Source organism: Equus quagga, chromosome 6 (assembly GCF_021613505.1).
Source record: "Equus quagga isolate Etosha38 chromosome 6, UCLA_HA_Equagga_1.0, whole genome shotgun sequence".
Classification (NCBI taxonomy): domain Eukaryota; kingdom Metazoa; phylum Chordata; class Mammalia; order Perissodactyla; family Equidae; genus Equus; species Equus quagga.
In genome coordinates, this window is record NC_060272.1 from 80,326,797 (window position 1) to 80,349,015 (window position 22,219).

The window sequence follows — 22,219 nt, forward strand, 5'->3', positions numbered from 1 at the left end:
TTTTGTCTAATATCAGGGCTTTATAGTAGGGATTGTCGAATGCTCTTTCAGTAATAAAAAAGCTTATAAGCCTTTTACATTTTATTTGTGCTTTTCTATATATGAATAATTAAACTATGATAGCATGCATTATATGTGTACTAAATAACAACAAAAGTAGTTCTTAGAAAATGTCCTCCTTCCTTTTGAGACACTGGAGGTCAGAGATGCTATTCCATAAGTTCCTCTTAAGATATGTTCCCAGTCTGTTTATTTTGGCAAGATAAACTGTTAAGACTTAACAAATGATGTCTGCAAAGCACATGCTTTGTTAAGTATATAAACAGGCCACAGATGTTTCTATGGCAAGAAAGTATCTTATTCATCTCCCTATTCCAGTGCTTCTCTTTTAGCATTCAAGTAGTTTTTGTTGAAGGAATAAAACCACTTTCTCCTGTTGCTAATAACAAATTGAGCACTGTGCGTGGCCGTTTTAGCACTGTTTGATCATTTTATATAGATGATTTTATGACGTCATATTTGATACACACAAAAAATAAAACGTGTGTCATTCTAAAACATAATGAAGTGACCGTGAGTGAACCCATGACCCAGCTCAAGAACATTACCAGTGCCTCGGTTCATGTTGCTGGTGTACGCATCCCTGTTCCACTCCCTGGCTGCTCCCTCTTCCCACACTGCAAGAGAGGTGACCACGGTTTTGAATTTTATCATTTTCTTGCTTTAAAAATTTTGATCATTTATATGTATAAGATAATGTTATTGTGTGAATATTACACCACAATTTGTCTTTCCATTTTGCTGTAAATGAATCTTTGGGTTTCCTTCTTTTTGCCCTTACAGTGTTACAGTTAACATTCTTTTATGTGTTTCCTAGCACACGTTTGAGAGTTTTTCTAAGGTCTGAACCTTGGAATGGAATTTTGGGATCATAGGATATGTAAATGTTTAGTTTTAAAAGATAATTTCAAATTGTTTACTGAAGTGATTCGACCAATTACATGTTCACCAGTGGTGTGAGTTCACATTGATCCATGTCTTCACCATTACAATTTTCGCCAAACTTGCAAGTATAAAGTATAAAGTATGGTCTTAATTTGCTTCCCCAAATACTAATAAGATTTGAGCATCTTTTCATATGTATAAATGTATAATTCCCATCATTATTCTTATGATATGCTTGTTCAGTCCACTGCCCATTTTCCTATCAGGTTGTTTCTGTTTTTCTTACTTATTTGTAGAAGTTCTTTATATATATATATTTTACACTAATTTTTTTGTCAGTTATTTGTGTTGTAGATCTATTCTCCCAGTTTTGTGGTTCCTCTTTTCACTTTATGGTATTAAAAAAATTAATTTGGAATAATTTTAGATTTATAGAAAAGTTGCAAAGATAGTACAGAGAGTTCCTATGTACCTTTTATCTAGTTTCTCCTAATATTATCATCTTATATAACAATGGCACATTTGTCCAAACTAAGAAATTAACATTGGTGCATTATTATTAACTAAACTATTGGGATTTCACCAATTTTCCACCAGTGTCCTTTTTCTGTTCCAAGATCCAATCCTGGATACCATGTTGCATCTAGACTTCATAGTATCTTTTGATGAATAAATGTTCTTCATCTTAGTGTAGTTGAATTTACTGTCATTTCTTTTATGATTTGCATTCTTAGTTCCTTGTTTCAGACACCTGCCTTTCCTGTCTTTTTCTTCTAAATGCCTTAAAAGTTTGCCTTTTATGATTTTTACCATCTCAGAATTTAATTTTGAATATGATATCAAGTAGGGATCCAATTTCATTTTCTTCCATATGGATAAAGATTTTTTCCAGCTATATTTATTCATATTTGTATTTTCTATTTTCCCCCAGTGTTATTAAGAGATAATTGACATACATCACTGTATAAGTTTAGGATATAGAGCATGATAGTTTGATTTAACATATATTGTGAGATAACTACCACAATAGATTTAGTTAGTATCTATCATCTCATATAGATACAATAAAAAGAAAAGAAAAAACAATTTTTCCTTGTGATGAGAGCTCTTAGGATCCACTCTCTTAACTTTCCTTAATATCATACAGCAGTGTAGCTATAGTCATCATGTTGTACATTACATCCCTAGTCTTTATTATCTTATAGCTAGAAGTTTGTACCTTTTGACTGCCTTCCTCCAATTTCCCCTCCTCCCACTCCCCGTCTCTGATAACCACAATGTCGTCTCTTTTTCTCTGAGTTTGATGGGTTTTTTCTTTTCTTTTCTTTTCTTTCTTTTCGGATTCCACATATAAGTGAAATCATACAGTATTTATCTTTCTTTGTCTGACATATTTCACTTAGCATAATGCCTTCAAGCCCTATCCATATTGTTGCAAATGGTAGGATTTTCTTGTTCTTTTATGGCTGGATAATATTCCATTGTATATATATATTTATATCCCACAACTTCTTTATCCATTCATCCATGGACATGTAGTTTGCTTCCATGTCTTCACTGTTGTAAATAGTGCTGCTATGAACAGGAGATGCAAGTATCTTTTTGAGTTAGTGTTTTCCTTTCCTTTGGATCTATTCCCAGCAGTGGAATTGCTGGATCATATGGTAGATCTATTTTTGATTTTTTGAGCATCCTCCATACTGTTTTCCGTACTGGCTGTATCAGTTTACATTCCCACCAACAGTGCACAAGGGTTCCCTTTTCTCTACATGCTTGCCAGCATTTGTTATCTCTTGTCTTTTTGGTGATGACCATTCCAATAGGCATGAGGCGATATCTCATTGTGGTTTTAATTTGCATTTCCCTAATGACCACTAATACTGAGCATCTTTTCATGTACTTGTTCCCCATTTATGTATCTTCTTTGGAAAAACGTCTGTTGAGGTCATTTGCTCGATGTTTAACTGGGTTATTTGTTCTTTTGCTTTTGAGTTGTATGAGTTCTTTATATATTTTGAATATTTACACCTCATCAGATATGTGGTTTGCATATATTTTTTCCCATTCTGTAGGTCTTTTCACTTTGTGCTGGTTTCTTTTGCTGTTAGCATTTATTGAACAGCTTTTCATTTCTTAATGGTTTCCAGTACTATTGCTGTCATATAGCTAGTTTTCACATATAAGTGGATCTTTCCTGAACTCTCTAATCACTTCTGTTGGTCAGTTTGTATGTTTCTGCACCTATATTTTGCTTTGTTCTAATAGGATGTCTAGATAGGTATTACAAGTCCCCCATCCAATTCCTCTTCCAGTTCTTCAGAAGAGTCTTGGATATATTTGACTTTTTATTCTTCTTTATAAATTGTGTCAGTCAAGTTGGATGGTGGTTGGGATTACAGGGAAGCTTTCGTGAAGAATGCACATCTCTAATATATTAACTCTATCCCCAAGTGTGGTATGTCTCTATACTAATTTAGGTCCAATTTGTCGTCTTTCAATAAAGGAACAAATTTTTCTTTAGTACCTTATATTTTTGTTGCTATTGTAAATAGTATCATTTTTTAAACCTCATTTTTCATATTGCTGCTGGCATAGAGAAATGCAATTGTTATTTGTACATTGATCTGATATTTACTAACCTTTCAAAATTCTTATTGACTCTAATAATTTGTCTTTAGAGTCTTTTTAGTCTTCCGTGGACAATCATATCATCAGTGAATAATGACAATTTTGCTTCTTTTCAGTCCTCTCAATTTGTATTTCTTTCTCTTATTTTATAATACATTTCTTTTTCGTCATTGTACAATGTTAATACAAGTGGTAATACGTCTTTTCATCATTAGGAATAATGTTTGCTATAGCTTTTTGAGCTGTCCTTCATCAGCATTACTAATAAGTTTTTTAAAAAACATAAGTGAGTACTGATATTATTAAGTGTATTTCTACTTAATCTGTTAATGTGATAAATTGCTTTTATAAAAGTTTTTTCTAATGTTAAAATTACCGTTGCGTTTCTTAGTTGAACCCAACATAATGACAATATATCACAACCTTTTATGAACTGCTGGGTTTGTTTGTTATCAGAGTTAACACCAGCTTCATGGTCACTCCAACTCATTCTCTTTTTCTCTTCTCTGGGTCAGTTTGTGTAAGATTGGTTATTTTTGTTTTATCTTTTGTTTTGGTTTTTGCTAGTTCACTACATCTCACCTGTAAATCCACTGAGCCTGGTATTTTCTTCTGGGGAAAAATTTACACTAACTAAAAATTTTAAATGGTTGGTTATAGGAGTATTCAGGTTTTCTTTTTTTCTTGATCCAAATACGCAGTTACAGTTTTTTCTAGAAGTGTGCCTTTCTCTTGTGAATTACATTTTTGCTTTTACTTTTTTCTTCACATTTATAATTTCAGTTTTGTTACTAATTTCAGAATACAGTTTTAATGTTGTGAAAATGCTATAGGCTCGTTGGTAAAAGTAATTCAAACAGTGCATAAAGTTAAAATTCTCCAAAAATCCCATCAATTATCAGTTCCTTGGCATTTCTTTATTCACATATGGAGCTATGTAATACCCTTCCCCCCCACCCCCCCCCAATTATGGACGTTTAAGTTTAAAATTTTTTTTTGAAAAAGCAAAAAATTAGAAGTAAACCAAGTCACTTATAATTTCACCCTCTGAAACTTCTTACTATTAATGTTTAGATGTATTTTTTCCCCCAGATTTTAAGGTATACCGGTTAGGTTTAAATAAAAACAAAGTCATTACTTCTTATTTATATTGTTATGAGCATTTTCTTATGTCATTAATCCATGTTAGGATTCATGGATTTTAGTGTAAAAGATTAGGGGAATGGTTCAGTAAATTTATTTGCACTTTTTTCAGTAATGCTGCAGCAAACATTCTTATATAAATCACCATGTGACTCTCCTGCTACGTGGACATTCTTAAGTCAGTTTCATTTTTAGTTAACCCTTCAAATGGTGTCTTGTCTACATAAGGCCACTCTTCACAGCTCCTCTTTGATGAATCAGGGAGGCTTTAGAAGAATGGGTATGACCTAGAGAGAGAGACAGAAAAAAGGTAATAAGCTTAGCAGTTGAAATTATCTAGGGATTATTTTATTTTTTTCTAACCCCCTTTCTTTTGTACAAGGTTTCTGGTAGCTTAAAGAACATTTAAAATGAAATCATCTTTTAAAACTTGCAAAAGACAATCAGAATTAAATAAGAGTAGCAAATCAAGACTAGAGAAAAAGAACAATCCTGATATACATACCGTAAGCTTATCTGTATATAGTAAGTTTGACTTTTTAGATATGAATATGAAGGTCTTGGAATGGGATGGGAGATGCAGTTACTTAAAGTCTCATGCAGAAAGAGAAAGCATACCTGCCCCTCAGGAGTTTTTCCTAATATTAAGTAAAAATAAAAATAGGAAAAAAATCTCTTACCAAGTTTTATATAGGAGATGGTGAATGCTATGGAATCTTCAATCCCATGACAACAAATGATGCTTGAACAGATTTTATTTGGCTATTTCTTCGAACATTCTTTAACTTTCAGTATACCACCAGGATCGGGTTATTGAGTTTCTTTTTTGAATAGTTCTAGCTATTTTAAACATTGATTTTTCATGACTTTATTTTTTTCTTACAGACCTTAGAACAGAAAGAGCATTTACTATCTTGCAATTACCTCCTGGATATATTAGACTCTTCTGAAAGTCTAAAGTACATTATGATATTATGATATCTTACCGATCTGATTTCTCCTATATCTTGAAACATTTTGCTGTTGCATGATCTTAGGAAATATTTCACCATTACTCATCAATTCCCACCTATAATTTAAAAAAAGATTACAATAATAAGAAAATAGAGGAATGATGGAATCACCTACAAGGTTGACATAGTAGTGAGATGAACCACACTACAAATGAAATAAATAGCTACTATTCATTGTTTTTCAGTTTTATAATTGCATTTCCTAAAGTATGGCATGTTCTTTCAAGACACTATAAAAGAAGTCTGGAGATAGCATCTTCTAAGTCCTTTTTTTTAACATTTAATTGGATACAGATTGGTATTCAGAATTTTTTATTTTCTGTCCATAGTAAAACAGAGAGAAGGAAATTGCCAGAATAAGACATTTTACAGTGATAAAATGACTCAAGATGAATGTAAAGAGACAGCAGCACTCTAGGCTCTAATAATGACGGTGAAATTGATAGTGTAAGTGAAATCTGGGACTGAGTTTTAGCTGGTGATATTCTAGATAAATTTTCTCAAACTCAACAATTCATGAGTAAATGATGTATTTCCAAGGACAAAAAGAAAATATGGCATTCTCATCCAGTTAATCATTCTACAGGCAGAACTTCACCCAATATTTTGTGACAAGAGTTTGGATCATCACATTTTGCTAAAGGATGTTGATAATATTCCTTCATCTTTTTTGGTGTTCATACAACAAAATTTACTTAATAATGGTTTTAGTAGTATTAATGCTGAAAGCAGTATATACAAAGGAAATAAATCATGTAGAAATGAAAAGAAATTGAATTGATCGTTTTCATTGGTTATAAATCTAATGAATGCATTGTCACATTTATGGAACCAAGAATATGCCTGTCCTTCAACAAAATTGTATTCATATTAAAGTTTTCAAAAGTATAATGCATTTTGATGATACATGGGCAAGAACCAGTGTTCATAGTAAGTTGGAACCTATTAGAAGTAGATTTTCTAAGGACAGTGGATCTTCATTATTCATAGATTCCATATTTGCAAATTCGCCTCCTTCCTAAATTCCCTTTGTAATCCCAAAATCAGCACTTAAGGCACTTTCATGATCATTCCCAGACATGTGCATGCAAAGAGTAATGAAAGATATGAATCACCCGGCATGCTTGTTCCCAGCTGAGGTCAAATTAGACCTTTTTCATGGTCTCCAGTGCTACATTTTTCAAATTTTTGTGTGAAATGGGGTATTCCAAATTTTTGTCACGAAATAGTGAAGTTCTTCCTATGCAATGACTGAGTGGATGATTTCACTGTTTAAAATGGCCTCCGCGTGTTGTTCTGAAGTGCTCTCTGGTGTTCCTGAGTGCAAGAATGCCGTGCTGTGCCTTATGGAGAAAATATGTGTGTTGGATAAGCTTCGTTCAGGCATGAGTTGTAGTGCTGTTGGCTGTGAATGAATCAACCGTGTATATTAAATAAGGTGTCTATAAACGGAAATACACATAAACCAAGGTTATGTATGTATCACTTCACCTGTACATGGTGAAAAATGTGACCAGAGAAAGAACATAACGCCATCGAGTCAGCGTTCACGGCAACTTTATACAGTATAAATACCAGAAATGATGAAAATTGACTATATACAAGATGAATATGTTCCAGTTAGTTGCCTTGAAAGAATGTTGCTAATTCTTGGTATATATACTTTCAAGGCCAGGAAAATATGGGATAAAAATTTGGGCTTGCTTGGGGCTGGCCCCGTGGCCGAGTGGTTAAGTTCGCGCGCTCCGCTGCAGGCGGCCCAGTGTTTCGTTGGTTCGAATCCTGGGCGCAGACATGGCACTGCTCATTAAGCCATGCTGAGGCAGCGTCCCACATGCCACAACTAGAAGGACACACAACAAAGAATATACAACTATGTACTGGGGGGCTTTGGGGAGAAAAAGGAAAAAATAAAATCTAAAAAAAAAAAAAAAAATTTGGGCTTGCTGTGTTTAAATTCTTTTTTTTTTTCTTTTTTTAAGATTTTATTTTTCCTTTTTGTCCCAAAACCCCCCAGTACATAGTTGTCTATTTTCAGTGGGTCCTTCTAGTTGTGGCATGTGGGACGCCTCCTCAACGTGGCCTGATGAGTGGTGCCATGTCCACGCCCAGGATTCGAGCCAGCGAAACCCTGGGCCACCGAAGCAGAGCGCACGAACTTAACCACTCAGCCATGGGGTTGGCCCCTTAAATTCTTGTTAAAATTATCTGATGAAGTTCTTTTCACTTTCCCTCCATTCTTAAGTAAATTTTTCATAAAATGACTTAAAAATATAAAAAGTTTTTTAAAGAACCAGTTGATTCAGAAAATCACTGGGTTTTTTTTTGTATACTGTGGGTTAATAAAAGCTGAAGGCATAAAACACAATCCACTGGAAGTAGTTCACTTAGGTGCTTAGCTGTTATGATCTGGTGGTGGTATTCTGGTGGTCCAGCTTAATCTGGAATACTTGAAATAGATCTTCCATTACTTTTGTTTTTTGAGTCATTCACAAATTGCTAGAATAACAGTTTGGATGGTGCTTTCTGATTAAGGTTCCAGAGTTCTGTATTTGTAAGATGAGACCTGTTTGCTTGCTTTAGAAACTACAAAAGTGAGTTATAGATTAGACTATAAACCTTTAGTATTCCTGTGTTCACCACCTATTAACAGAATGTCAGAAGTTGTGGATCATGCTAAAGCCTTTTTAAGAGTGAATACGTAGTTCAAAGACGCTACTACTTTATTTCTAACAAATTACTTATGAGAGATGCCATTGTTAAAAACTGACCCTGAAATGTATGTTTATCTTTTATCACCTTAGTGTATTTTCTGAAATTTTTTGTTTCTCAGCCTTCCCCATTGGACTGAGGCCCAAAAGCTTGGATGATACGTTATGTGGGTTTTTGCACTAAGCATCGTGCTTAACACTAAGTATTCCCAGTTTCATTCACAGTGATCTAGTGAATTTGTGGATGTAGAAACGGATGCATAGATTAAATTATGTATCCAGATTACTAATTTATGGAAAAATTAGCATATGGAGTCTTATTAGACTGTGTGAAAATTAAGTGGTATCTTAACACTTTGAGGTCCATAGAGGTATCCTTAATCACTAGGTGTAGACTGTTCCTCCTCAATATGGCAGAATAATTTACTTTGAAGTTATTTTAGGACACAACCTGTACATAGTGAAAAACTTAATATCCAGCGCCTGTGTGATTGTTAGTTTCCTTTTAGTCTGTATTGCTTGCTGTCTGCTTGGCTTTCCTACCTCATCCTCACACACTGGTGTCCATGAGTCCCTGTGCTCCTGGTGTTCCTGCTGCCTCAGCACCCTCTCAGGCTCCTGTGCAAGCCCTATCCTTGCTTTTCCTTTTTATTATAAAATGTTAAGGAGCATCTATGGAGTTCTTCCCATGTATTCTTAAATATGCTGGTTCAGACAGTCTATTTTCCTCATTCTTCAGTTTTTCTAAAATCATTTAAAAGTGTGTAATAAGTACAATTTTATCTTTTTGTTCTAACAGTTCTCTTCTTGACTACAGAAAAATGTTAATATTATTTTTATTTGAAAAAGACATGTTCCACAAAGCACTGAACAGCTAGTCTTCTAAAAATTAAACATTAATTCCTATTTGCCTAAGAATTATTTAGATTAAATTAGAAAAATTTTAGAAAGTTGAATAAAAAGCATGCACATTTTTACTGCAATGTTTGAATTAATTAGTTACTTTTAAAACAAGCTCAGTTAGGTAGATTATTGAATAATAATTGAGAATCTTTGTTACAAGAAAAACTTATAAAACTATTTATATGTATAGCGATAGGACTTTTGTTATAATGCCCATCTTATTTCTCTGGCCATTTGTTTTATGAATGTCCTTTTCTCTTAGCTTGATAAAGATGACATGGTATACATGGAAGCATATGACAAATTGCTGGAGTCCTGGCTAACTTTGGTCCAAGATGACAAACATTTCCATAAAGGCTTTTTTACCCAACATGCGGTTCAAGTTTTCAATTCCTATATTCAGTGCCACCTAGCTGCTCCAGATGGCACAAGGAATTTGGTAAGTTTTAAGCCAGGTTGTCATTAAAAATCCACTTCATCATAGGCTGTATTTCATTGTATAGTACTAGAAATTTAGGATGAGCTCCTTCAGAAGATTTGCTGAGAGCATTAGATGGAGAGCAAAAGTGGTCCCTCTTGTCTAAATGAGTACATGTTTTACAGGATGTTGCTTATAGTTACCCCCTTTCTCTTCAGTTTTCAGTTACCCAGCTGTGTCTTCCTAGTTGTTAAGTGATATGAATGACTTCTTGGATCCAAGGGACCCATGGATCTTGAAGACGTCAGATCTTTTTAGGGACAGAAGTTAAATTCTCTGTGTGGGAGGTGGGTTGTGGGTATGCGTTTAGCTGTGTTTACATATGTGTGCCACGGGGTAATGCCCTCTACTTCTTTCTCTTCTGTGTTTCTCCCCCTTTTTGGTAACTGCTAGGGCAGTCAGCATGGTTAGATAGAAGTCCCTAGACAGCTGCACTCAGATGTTGTCTCCGTCCAGCTCCTTTTCATGTCTAGTGCTAAAGTTATTTTACAGTGCAACAGAAATGCATGATTTTTTGAACAGAGGAGTGCAGTTCCTCATTTTTATTTCTTTCGTCAATAATAGACTGCAAATGGTGTGGCCTCTCGTGAGGAAGAAGAAATAAGTGAACTGCAAGAAGATGATCGAGACCAGTTTTCAGATCAACTAGCCAGTGTAGGAATGCTAGGAAGAATTGCCGCAGAACACTGTATACCTCTTCTGACAAGGTACACACAGTCCAGAGAAACCCCATGGAGCAAATGTTCTCTATTCAAAATTCCCTGGAGAGCACTTAAAGTGTTTAAAGACTTTAAACACCCCCACCCCGTATCCCAGCACACTGGAACAAATGGACAGAAACATACTCATGATTGCGTTCCTTGGCTTGTACATTTGGAGCCCAGGCACTACAGCATAGATGGCAGAGAGATTATGGAAAACATGGTATGAGAAATGATTTGACCCATATCAATAAAAACTTGGAATAACCAGTTTTCAAATGCCTGTTGTAAACCTTGATTGTTTGTAAAGCAGTGTTTAATTCTATGTCATAAACAATAAATTGCAATTCCTATAGTGCTATGAGAACAGCTGTGTATAAAATAGATATTTTTGTATATGTGTTTTTGCGCTAACATCTTCATTTATGTTCTCTAATAGATGGAAATTATAAGATGTTCCAGGTCTTTGCTTGTTGAACTTTATGAAGCTATTGTTTTTTTCCTCTTTTAGTCTATTAGAAGAAAGAGTAACAAGACTCCATGGTCAGTTACAGCGACATCAGCAGCAATTACTTGCTTCACCTGGTTCAAGCACTATTGACAACAAAATGCTTGATGATCTCTATGAAGATATTCACTGGCTTATTTTAGTTACAGGTTTGTTGGCTGTTTCTTTTTAAAATGTAATTGCCAACTGAGCAGTTTAAGCCTTAGAAGAGGCTTCATATATTAAAACAATAGTCCGTACATCGTACTGGGTGAAATTTGGATACAGCTAACTATATGTCACAGAACTTAGGTGTTATTATTGTCGTTATTATTATCCCTATCTTATAAATGAAGAAGCTAGACTTAGTTATAAGAAACTAGTACGTGGTCACACTGCTATTAATTTTTGGAGCCAGAATGCAAATCTAGGCAGTCTGACTTTTAGGGTCTTCTTCCATAACCATACTGTCAGTGTTTCTGTATTTTAAATAATCAGGAAAAAAATCTTAATTTTTGAGAAGGCATTCCCAAATATTGACTTTTGATATAGACAAAAGTAGAATTCCTATTAACTTTACAGAATATATTACTGAAAATTATTAAAAGGTAGTAGATCAAAAAGCCTACCTGTCAGTATGAATTATAAAATTGGTGAATAAAACATTTGTCCTTTCCTATATTTTTGAGAGTTAATTATTTGAGTAATAGAAAGTTTCTTCTCATCAAACTTGAAATTAGCATATTGACATTTATAATTTACTTCTACATCAGTTTATATGATGTATATAAATCAAATAAAACTGAAACATTTATAGTACAATTTGATAAATGTAGATTTGTTAAGTGTTCATTTTTAATTTTTTTTAAACTGAAGGCTACCTCTTAGCTGATGATACTCAGGGAGAGACTCCGCTAATACCTCCAGGAATAATGGAATATTCCATTAAGCATTCATCTGAAGTTGACATTAATACAACACTTCAAATTTTGGGATCTCCAGGAGAAAAGGCTTCTTCCATCCCAGGGTACAACAGAACAGATTCTGTGATTAGGTAATATGAACTCTATAGGTGTGCTCTTTAATTTATACTGTTTTATAAATTCTGAGTTGATGGGTAGATGACTGGAGTGATAGGCATGTTGTAAATCTGATACATGAAAGAAAATAAAACTTGGAGAAGCCTTGAAATAAACAAGGATGGCAAGTACTCGATATATTTAAGCAGTGCCACTCTGGTGAGAATTGACAGCTATATCCAGTACTGAGGAAAACAAATGTAAAATTACTCTAAATACAATGAGACTTTGATGGGACATTCAATCTAATGTACTATGAACATATCCCTTGTCCATCAGAAAGCAATACTAATGCAGGTACAGGCACCCTAAATCAGAGAAACAAAGAATATGAGATTCTTAGAAAACAAATGAACGTTAACTAGTATTTATTGTTCATAAAGCTAAAACTACATTTCAATGGCTTTCTTAAGAAAAATTATGATTCTTATGTTAGAAAATAGAAATATTTATCCTGAATATGTGGAACCTGAGAACCCTGTCAGGTAAAGTTAAAAGACAGTAGTGTGCCTCAAATGAGAGAATTCACTTTGATCTTCCTAATAGTAATGGCAAAATTTTCATTAATTCTTTATGGTGAAACTAAGGAGGCATAAATCTGCACTAAGTCTCCTCCTAAAAGTGGATTTGAAAATAGCATTTTAAATTTCAGTATCTTTAGCTTTAAATTTAGATTGCAGGCAGAGATATCAATAATGAAGTAACATTGGTTTTTGTCAGTTGCAAAATCAGTAATCAAACAGGGTGCTCTCCACCTCATTCTTCTTATTTCAATGCAAAAAGACATGGATATCATTTAAACCTGTGCAGTAGAAAATATGATTTTAAAATTATTGAACTATTAAGCCAATATCAAGAAAATGTTTGGGAATTTATTTCCTTTATTGTTGCATTCTCTTGTTTGAGATAAAATATCAATGCTCTATTGAAAAAGTTTTATCTTTTCCTTTTGGGATTACTATAGGCATTAGATTAATTGTCTGTGGAAATCATTGCTTTTGCTTTGGTTTGATTCACGATGAATGTTAGTTTCAAAGGCAGTTCATTTCAGGGTGCTGTCATATTATAATCTTTGTCGTATTTCTTGCCTGGGCAGTACCATCAGGAATGCTTTCCTTGTATTTTCAGTGCTTTTTCAATTTTTGCCAGTCCCAGATATCAGTGTGGGAGCAAAAACATTTTGGTAACTGAGAGCACAGACTATGGAGGGTTGAGGCAAGGGTGGGAACAACAACAACAAAAATCACCTTTTTTTTTTTTTCTAAGTAGTCTGAAGAATTAATGTGAAGTTGAATCATATATGGGAGAACAGTCCTTGTTTATCTCAAAAAGTAGTTCACATTTCTTGAAGAAATTATCATTTGACAAATAATTATTGAGTACCTACTATGTCCTGGGCACTATTCTGGCCATTTGGGAAACCTCAGTGAACAAAACAGACAAAAATCGCTCCCCTTTTCAAGCTCCTTGAAGGGGAGCGATAATAAATAAGTAAATTAAATAATATATTAGAAGACCATAAGTGTGTGGGTAAGTAACTGGGCAGGGTGAGGGGGGTCAGGGTTGCAGAGTTCAGGAATTATTTGTGATTTTAAATAGTCCTATCTCTGTAGGCTTTATTTGGGTTAGTAAGAGAGGCCACGAAGACCTAGGGGAAGAGGATTCCAAGCAAAGGCCCTGTGGCACACCAGGCATGTTCAAGGAACAGCAAGAACTGCTGTTGTGGGTTGAGCACAGTGAGGTGGAATTTTGTAGGAGATGGAGTTAGAGGGAAATCAGCTAGTCTTTAGGTCTTTGTAATATCTTTGGCTTTTGCTTTGAGTGAAATGAGGTGCTATTGTAGGGTTTTGAACAGAAGAGTAATTTATGTGTTAAAAAGGTTACTCTGTGGGCCAGCCTGGTGGCTTGGTGAAGTTCACGCGCTCCACTTCAGCAGCCTGGGATTCACAGGTTCACATCCCGGGTGCGGACCTACACATCCCTCGTCAAGCCATGCTGTGGCAGCGTCCCACGTACAAAATAGAGGAGGATTGGCACACATGTTACCTCGGGGACAATCTTTCTCACCAAAAAAAGAAAAAAAAAAGGTTACTCTGCTGCATTGAGAGTAAACTGTCAGTGGCAAAGATGGAAGTAGCAAGACCAGTTGAGAGGCTAATTGCTGTCATCCTAGAGGAAAATGGTGGTGGTCCAGATGAGCAATCATGGTAGAGGTTGTGAGAAGTTAAAGAGAACTCTGTTTGACTCATTCTGCTGACTTCTGGTTTATGAAATGCAGAGGTTATCCAAGATTAACTTGGAAAGTATGGGAAACTGTGAGTGCTGTCTGAAATATAAAATATATTCAGATAGCATGCTTAAGAAATTGAGGTAGGATTGGGATATTTCAACAGTTAAAAAAGTGTTTCAGAGGTAACTCTACAGGACTTTGCTGATGGATTGAGTATGGCAATGAGGAGGGAGGAAGGAATGAAGAAAGGCTCCCAGGAGAGCCTCAGATTTATCTCCCTGAGAACTGCATGTGGTACACTTTTTCTCTACCTTGCTCCCACTTTATAAAAAAAAAATGGAAAAGCTCTCACTCATTCTGAATCTTACTGTGATGGATGTGTGTGGCATGTGTGTAAAAACCTGCAGAATGCCAAATGAAGGGACAGTCCCAAACAGTGTGGTATTGGGAGTGAATGACTGAGTAGTGGATAACCAGTAATTTTACAAGGCAGGAGATTTCCATTCCTTTGCATTAAATAGCACTGAAGAGGGCTTAGTCAAGTTGTCAGTTAACAGATTATTAAAAATAATTTTTGATGGTAGATCTCAAGGACTTTTGGCATCTAACTTGAAAGAAGTCAAATAATTCAGAGACCTTGCTATTTTAAAAATACCCTCCATTTATTTATATGAATGTTTTCTCAGTGTTTATGTCTATTAAAATGAAAAACATGAATCAAATTATGCTCAGCTCTGTCTTATTCTAACAGTAAGTAATATTTTTTCACAGATACATGAACTAATTTAGAAAAATAAAACTCCACTACATTAATCTCATTCAAGATGCACAAAATTTTATTTTTATGTTTAACAATTTATTTAAACTTATATTCTGTTCAGTTGTGAACTAATAAGTATTGTAATGATACCTCCATCCAGAAGACATTTTTAAACACAGTCTTCTGATCATTGGAAATTTTTAAAAAATATATTTTAATATCTTGACATTTGAGAGAAGTATATGGTATGATCAGTATAATAAATAGAAAAATTTATTATATTAGGGTAGTATTCTAAGAGGAAATTGAAAGAAAAATTTAAGGAGAAAAAGAAACATTATAAAGTTTCCAACTGTAGAAGAAAAACTTGTTTACTTTTCAAATGGATCATGGTGGGTATCAAAACACTGTGATAATTAAATTCCAGTGCGAACATTTGAATGGTAACTGTAACTATTTAATTCAAATTCTGTTAGGCTGCAAATTATATCTTTAAAACTATTTAACTTATGAGACAAATGTGATACATCAACTTAAATGTATTGTGAGGTCATTGGGATATTTTTGCTCACATACACCCTTAAATAATTTTTTAAAGTTTGAGCACTGGTGGTACAAGTATGTGTATAGCAAGAAAAGAAGAGGTTGTGGGGGTAGAACCTTAAAAACCACCTGATTTAAAGAAGATCAGAGGAAGAGGAGGATGTCATAGACCGGGAAGAGTAAGCAAATAGATCAGGGGAAATATGGGAGGTGTGGTGCAAGGGAAGAAATTATTTCAGAAGGGTGGAGGGGTCAGCAGTATCTAGTACTTCTGAGACATCCAGTTAGATAAAGAACTGAAACATGTCCGTAGGATTTCATTACAAGGACATAATTTCAGTCATCTTGAGAGCAGTAAGGAAAGTAGCAGAAGCCAGACTTCAAGTGATTAGAATCCCTGTCTTGGTGCTGATATTCATAAAATGGTGTTTTCATGAGTTCTTTCAATTAAATCCTTTGCTGCTTTGCCTTTTAGCTAAAGTCAAGTTAAATATACATTACTTCTGAGCGTGTGGTCTCCTACTCCCAGCCCCAGAACAAAGACTTTGTTACTTATCTGCATATCATACATGTCATTAACACCACATAGTCATGAATTACCTAGTGCAGAAAAGGACAGTATGCACACTCATGTAGGTTATTTTTCTAGCCAAGTTTTTATTTTAAAATGCCATTAAGAATCAAGTTTGTTAGGAAATAAATAGGACTATCAGGTTTAGAGACAAGACTCAATATTCAAAACATTCTAGATAAGTCAGTTACCGGATCCTACACCATAAAATGACCATTGTATAAAAACAAGCAGTGCTAACCATGGAAGTTTTAAGAAGTCATGGAGTGCTGAAGAATTTAGCATTTACTCTGAACTTTTAATTTTATGTATTTCTCCATTTTGAATTTTAAAATTTTTTTAGGCAGTAAAGCTGCGATTTGCTCATGCATTTAATTGCAACTTCAGCAACAGGGTGTCTCTAGCCGTGACCCTTCCCTTTCTTTGTCTTGTTGCCTACTTCCTGAAAGGTCAGTAATAAAATGGGGCTTTTGTCAACAACCCTATTGGTGAAAATTTCAAGTATAGCCTGGCCTAAATCCAGAGAGTTGAGAAACAAAAAAGGACTTTTAAGAAAAAACTATATTAGATGACCAATTAAATAGATAAAAGAATAAATGACTTCTTTTTTGTACCCACAGGCTGTTATCTGCCGTTCTAAGAGTTTCAGAAGTTGAATCTCGAGCAATAAGAGCAGATCTCACTCATCTACTAAGCCCTCAAATGGGCAAAGATATTGTTTGGTTTCTAAAACGCTGGGCAAAGACTTATCTCCTGGTGAATGAGAAACTGTATGATCAGGTCAGAATATGAAACTGTTTAACTTCATTTGGGCTTATGATGATGGCAATTAGAGAAATGGGAACATTTTTCTTGATGATTTCCTCATCAAAATGTGTAAGGGGCCTGGCCGGTGGCACAGTGGTTAAGGTTTGTGTGCTCCACTTTGGTGGCCTGGGGTTCACTGGTTCGAATCCTGGGCACAGACTTGCACACCACTTGTCAAGCCATGCTGTGGTGGCGTCCCACATAGCAGAACTAGAATGACTTACAACTAGGATATACAGCTATGTACTGGGGCTTTGGAGGGAAAAAAAAGAGGAAGATTGGCCACAGATGTTAGCTCAGGGCCAATCTTAAAAAAAAAATGTAACTAAGACTTGAACATTTTCCACATTGAGAGAACTATATGAATGGCATGCTATTTTAATAACTTGTCTTAGAGCACATTTGATTCAGCTTATTTTAACCAATATTAAGTTACAGATTACTATTTGGGAATGGATTAATTTATATTCTTTGTATTTGGTGTAAATATCATGTTAGTGTGTTAATAATATGAGGGTAATCAACAGGAAAATCACAGTGGAAAACGTAAGTGGATTGAGGATGTCTTTCTTGGACTTATGGAAATGAATACATTTGTAAAATTGATGTAAATGGTATTTCAGATTTAGATGCTAATTTCAGTTTGATTTTTCTATGGATTTTTTTTCAGCTGATCTTTCTCACCTTTTTAAAAAATTTGTTTTCTCTCTTAAGATAAGTCTACCCTTCAGTACAGCATTTGGAGCAGATACAGAGGGTTCTCAGTGGATTATTGGCTACCTCTTACAGAAAGTCATCAGTAACCTCTCAGTATGGAGTAGTGAACAGGACCTTGCAAATGACACTGTACAACTCCTTGTCACTTTGGTGGAAAGAAGAGAAAGGTAAGTTGATTATAAGATGCAGAATCTGTGTGTGTGTGTGTGTGTGTGTAACTCCAGTTTGCTCTTTAGTCTAGTTTTTCAAGTGGCTAACAGTTACATGGTCCTAAGCTCCAGATACACCCTGTAGTTTTGGAGCAGTACATTTAAAAAAATAGTATCGTATTGTGACAAATACAAATAGGGCTTTCCCATCTTACGGCTGAGGATTGCATTGATTGTTCAAGGATTTGGCATCAGAGATTCTTATGAGTAACATATATTTAATTTAGTAATTTATAGTTTTAAAAACACTTTAGTATAGAATAGTCTTGTTTGATTTTTCAGGTACCCTGTTAGTATTATCCTATTTTATAGATGAGAAAAACTGATATTTTAATAATTAATATTTAATTTTGCAAAGTAAAATTTTTCACACTTTCTACAACAAATTCTGGGAATGTTTTCATTTGTCTTACCACATAGAAATATGATTGTTGTTATTAGTACTATTGTCATTGGCTACTGTTTATTGAGTTCTTAGAATTTCCTAGGGACTGTTCCAAACATTTCATATATAGTGTCTCATTTAATTGTCACATCAGTCTCAGCAAAGAGATTTAGGGCTGTTATTAGTGTTGTTATCCCTATTTTACAGATCAAGAAACTGATAATTAAGAGAGAGTAAATAAATTTTACATTGTCAAACGACTAAGGGGATTTGAATGCAAGCTTGTGTGCCTCCAAAGTCTATACCAAATTTACTGTACCATACTTTAAAAATTAATTAAACCCATAGTAAAAATGGCAAAAATGAATGACAGAGAAAGAATACCCAGGGCAGCAAGGCAGAAGAAAATAACCTACAAAGGATCCCCTATCAGACTTTCAGCGGATTTCTCTACAGAAACCTTACAAGCTAGGAGAGATTGTAGTGACATATTCAAAAAATCTTCAGCCAAGAATACTCTATCCAGCAAAAATATCCTTCAGATATGAGGAAGAAATTAAATCTTTTCCAGACAAACAAAAGCTAAGGGACTTTGTAGTCACAAGACCTCCACTACAAGAAATCCTCAAGAAGGCTCTCATACCTGAAAAAAGACAAAAAGGGAGTAAGGGGTTACAAAACACAGAGTAGAGAGACAAATAGAATCAGAATAGGATAGCAAATATTCAACTATAGCATTAGGATAAAGGGAAGTAAATCACCAAAGCAAAGACAATCTTATCACTACAAACTCACAACGCAAGTTGGAATAAGAGATGAAAATAAATAACTTAGGAGGGGAGGAGGAAAGGGACTGAAACAGTCTAGGCTAAGGAAGTAAGAGACCACCAGAAAATGGACTATGTTATACACAAGATTCTGAATACAAACTTCAGGGTAGCCACTAAACTAAAACACAGAACAGAGACACAAAACATGAATAAGGAAAAGTCTAAGAAACCCAGCATAAGAAATTGCAGAAGTCAATGGGTAGGCTAAAATACACAGGACGAGAAACAAGGGAAAAACAGGAAAACCGGAAAACGAGCAAGAGAATGACAGCATTAAGCCCTCAGGCATCAATACTCACACTGAATGTAAACGGATTGAACTCTCCAATAAAAAGACACAGAGTGGCAAAATGGATTAAAGAACAAGATCCAACAATTTGTTGCCTCCAGGAAACACACCTCAGCTCCAAGGACAAACACAGGCTCAGAGTGAAGGGGTGGAAGATGATACTCCAAGCTAATAGCAAACAAAAGAAAGCAGGTGTCACAATACTTATATCAGACAAAACAGACTTCAAGATAAGGCAGGTAAAGAGAGACATAGAGGGCCAATATATAATGACTAAAGGGACGCTTCATCAAGAAGAAATAACGCTTATAAATATCTATGCACCTAAGTTCATAAAGCAACTATTAACAAACCTAGAAGAAGATATCAAAAATAACATGATAATAGTAGGGGACCTCAACACACCAGTCACATCAATGGACAGATCATCCAGACAGAAAGTCAGCAAAGAAACAGTGGAACTAAACGAAGAGCTAAAACAGTTGGACTTAATAGACATGTACAGAACACTCCATCCAAAAACAGCAGAATACACATTCTTCTCAAGGGCACATGGAACATTCTCAAGGATAGACCATATGTTGGGAAACAAGGCAAGCCTCTACAAATTAAAAAAATTGAAATAATAACAAGCATCTCCTCCGATCATAATGCTATAAAGCTAGAAATTAATTACAAGAAAAAAGCTGAGAAAGGCACAAGGATGTGGAGATTAAACAATATGCTATTGAACAAACAATGGATCATTGAAGAAATTAAAGAAGAAATAAAAAAATACCTGGAGGCAAATGAAAATGATAACATGCCATACCAACTCCTATGGGATGCAGCAAAAGCTGTATTAAGAGGAAAATTCATTGCAATATACGCACATCTTAACAAACAAGAAAAATCCCAAATAAGCAATCTTAAACTACACCTAACTGAATTAGAGAAAGAAGAACAAAGCCCAAAGTCAGCAGAAGGAGAGAAATAATAAAAATCAGAGCAGAAATAAATGCTATTGAAACAAAAAAGTCGGTAGAAAGGATCAATGAAACAAAGAGCTGGTTCTTTGAGAAGATAAGTAAAATTGACAAGCCCCAAGCCAGACTTAAAAGAAAAAAAGAGGGAAAGCTCAAATAAACAAAATCAGAAATGAAAGAGGAGACATAACAACAGACTCCGCAGAAATACAACAGATTATAAAAGAATACTATGAAAAACTATATGCCACCAAAATGGATAACCTAGAGGAAATGGATAAATTCTTGGACTCCTACAATCTCCCAAAGCTCACTCAAGAAGAAGCAGACACTTTGAACAGACCAATCACAAGGAAAGAGATTGAAACAGCCATAAAAGCATCCCAAAGAATAAAACCCAAGGAGCAGATGGCTTTCCTGGGGAATTCTATCAAACTTTCAGAGAGGATTCAATACCTATCCTTTTCAAGCTATTCCAAAAAATTAGGGAGGATGGAACACTTCCTAACACATTCTACGAGGCTAACATCATGCTGATACCAAAGCCTGACAAGGACAGCACGAAAAAGGAGAACTACAGGCCAATATCACTGATGAACATAGATGCAAAAGTTCTCAACAAAATTTTGGCAACCCAAATACAGCAATTCATCAAAAGGGTCATACATCATGATCAAGTGGGATTCATACCAGGGACACAGGGATGGTTCCACATCTGCAAATCAATCAACGTGATACACCACATCAACAAACTGAGGAATAAAAACCGCATGATCATCTCAATAGATGCAGAGAAAGCATTTGACAAGATCCAACAGCCATTTATGATAAAAACTCTGAACAAAATGGGCATAGAAGGGAACTACCTCAACATAATAAAGGCCATAAATGACAAACCCACAGCCAACATCATGCTCAATGGGCAAAAACTGAGCACCATCCCCCTGAAAACAGGAACGAGACAAGGATGCCCTGTATCACCACTCTTATTTAACATAGCACTGGAGGTTTTGACCAGAGCAATCAGGCAAGAAAAAGGAATGAAAGGAATCCAAATAGGGAGGGAAGAAGTGAAACTCTCGCTGTTTGCAGACAACATGATCTTATATCTAGAAAACCCCACAGAATCCATTGGAAAACTTTTAGAAGTAATCAACAACTACCGCAAAGTTGTAGGGTATAAAATCAATTTACATAAATCAGCATTTCTATACTCTAATAAGGAACTAACAGAAAAAGAACTGGAACACAATACCCTTCACAATCGCAACAAAAAGAATAAAATACCTCGGGGTGAATTTAACTAAGGAAGTGAAAGACTTATACAATGAAAATTACAAGGGTTTTCTGACAGAAATGGATGACGACATAAAGAGGGGGAAAGACATTTCATGTACATGGATCAGAAGAATAAACATAGGTAAAATGTCCATTCTACCTAAAGCAATCTACAGATTCAATGCCATCCCAGTCAGAATCCCAATGACATTCTTTACAGAAATAGAACAAAGAATCCTAAAATTCATATGGGGCAACAAAAGACCCCGAATTGCTAAAGCAATCCTGAGAAAGAAGAACAAAGCTGGAGGCATCTCAATCCCTGACTTCAAAGCATACTACAAAGCTACAGTAATCAAAACAGCATGGTACTGGTACAAAAACAGGTGCACAGATCAATGGAACAGAATTGAAAGCCCAGAAATAAAACCACACATCTATGGACAGCTAATCTTCAACAAAGGAGCTCAGGGCCTACACTGGAGAAAAGAAAGTCTTTTCAACAAATGGTGATGGGAAAACTGGAAAGCCACATGTAAAAGAGTGA

General features: G+C 35.1%; 1 protein-coding gene across 2 annotated transcripts in view; it reads left to right on the plus strand.

Moving 5' to 3' along the window:
- Positions 1-22,219, plus strand: part of XPO4 (exportin 4) — a 121,522-nt gene that overhangs the window by 82,665 nt on the left and 16,638 nt on the right. For both annotated transcript variants that reach the window (XM_046664990.1, XM_046664991.1), the window contains 6 exons: positions 9,606-9,782; positions 10,386-10,528; positions 11,034-11,179; positions 11,886-12,063; positions 16,813-16,972; positions 17,714-17,883. In XM_046664990.1, the coding sequence (XP_046520946.1) occupies positions 9,606-9,782; positions 10,386-10,528; positions 11,034-11,179; positions 11,886-12,063; positions 16,813-16,972; positions 17,714-17,883 (974 nt within the window). The remainder of the gene's footprint in view (positions 1-9,605; positions 9,783-10,385; positions 10,529-11,033; positions 11,180-11,885; positions 12,064-16,812; positions 16,973-17,713; positions 17,884-22,219) is intronic.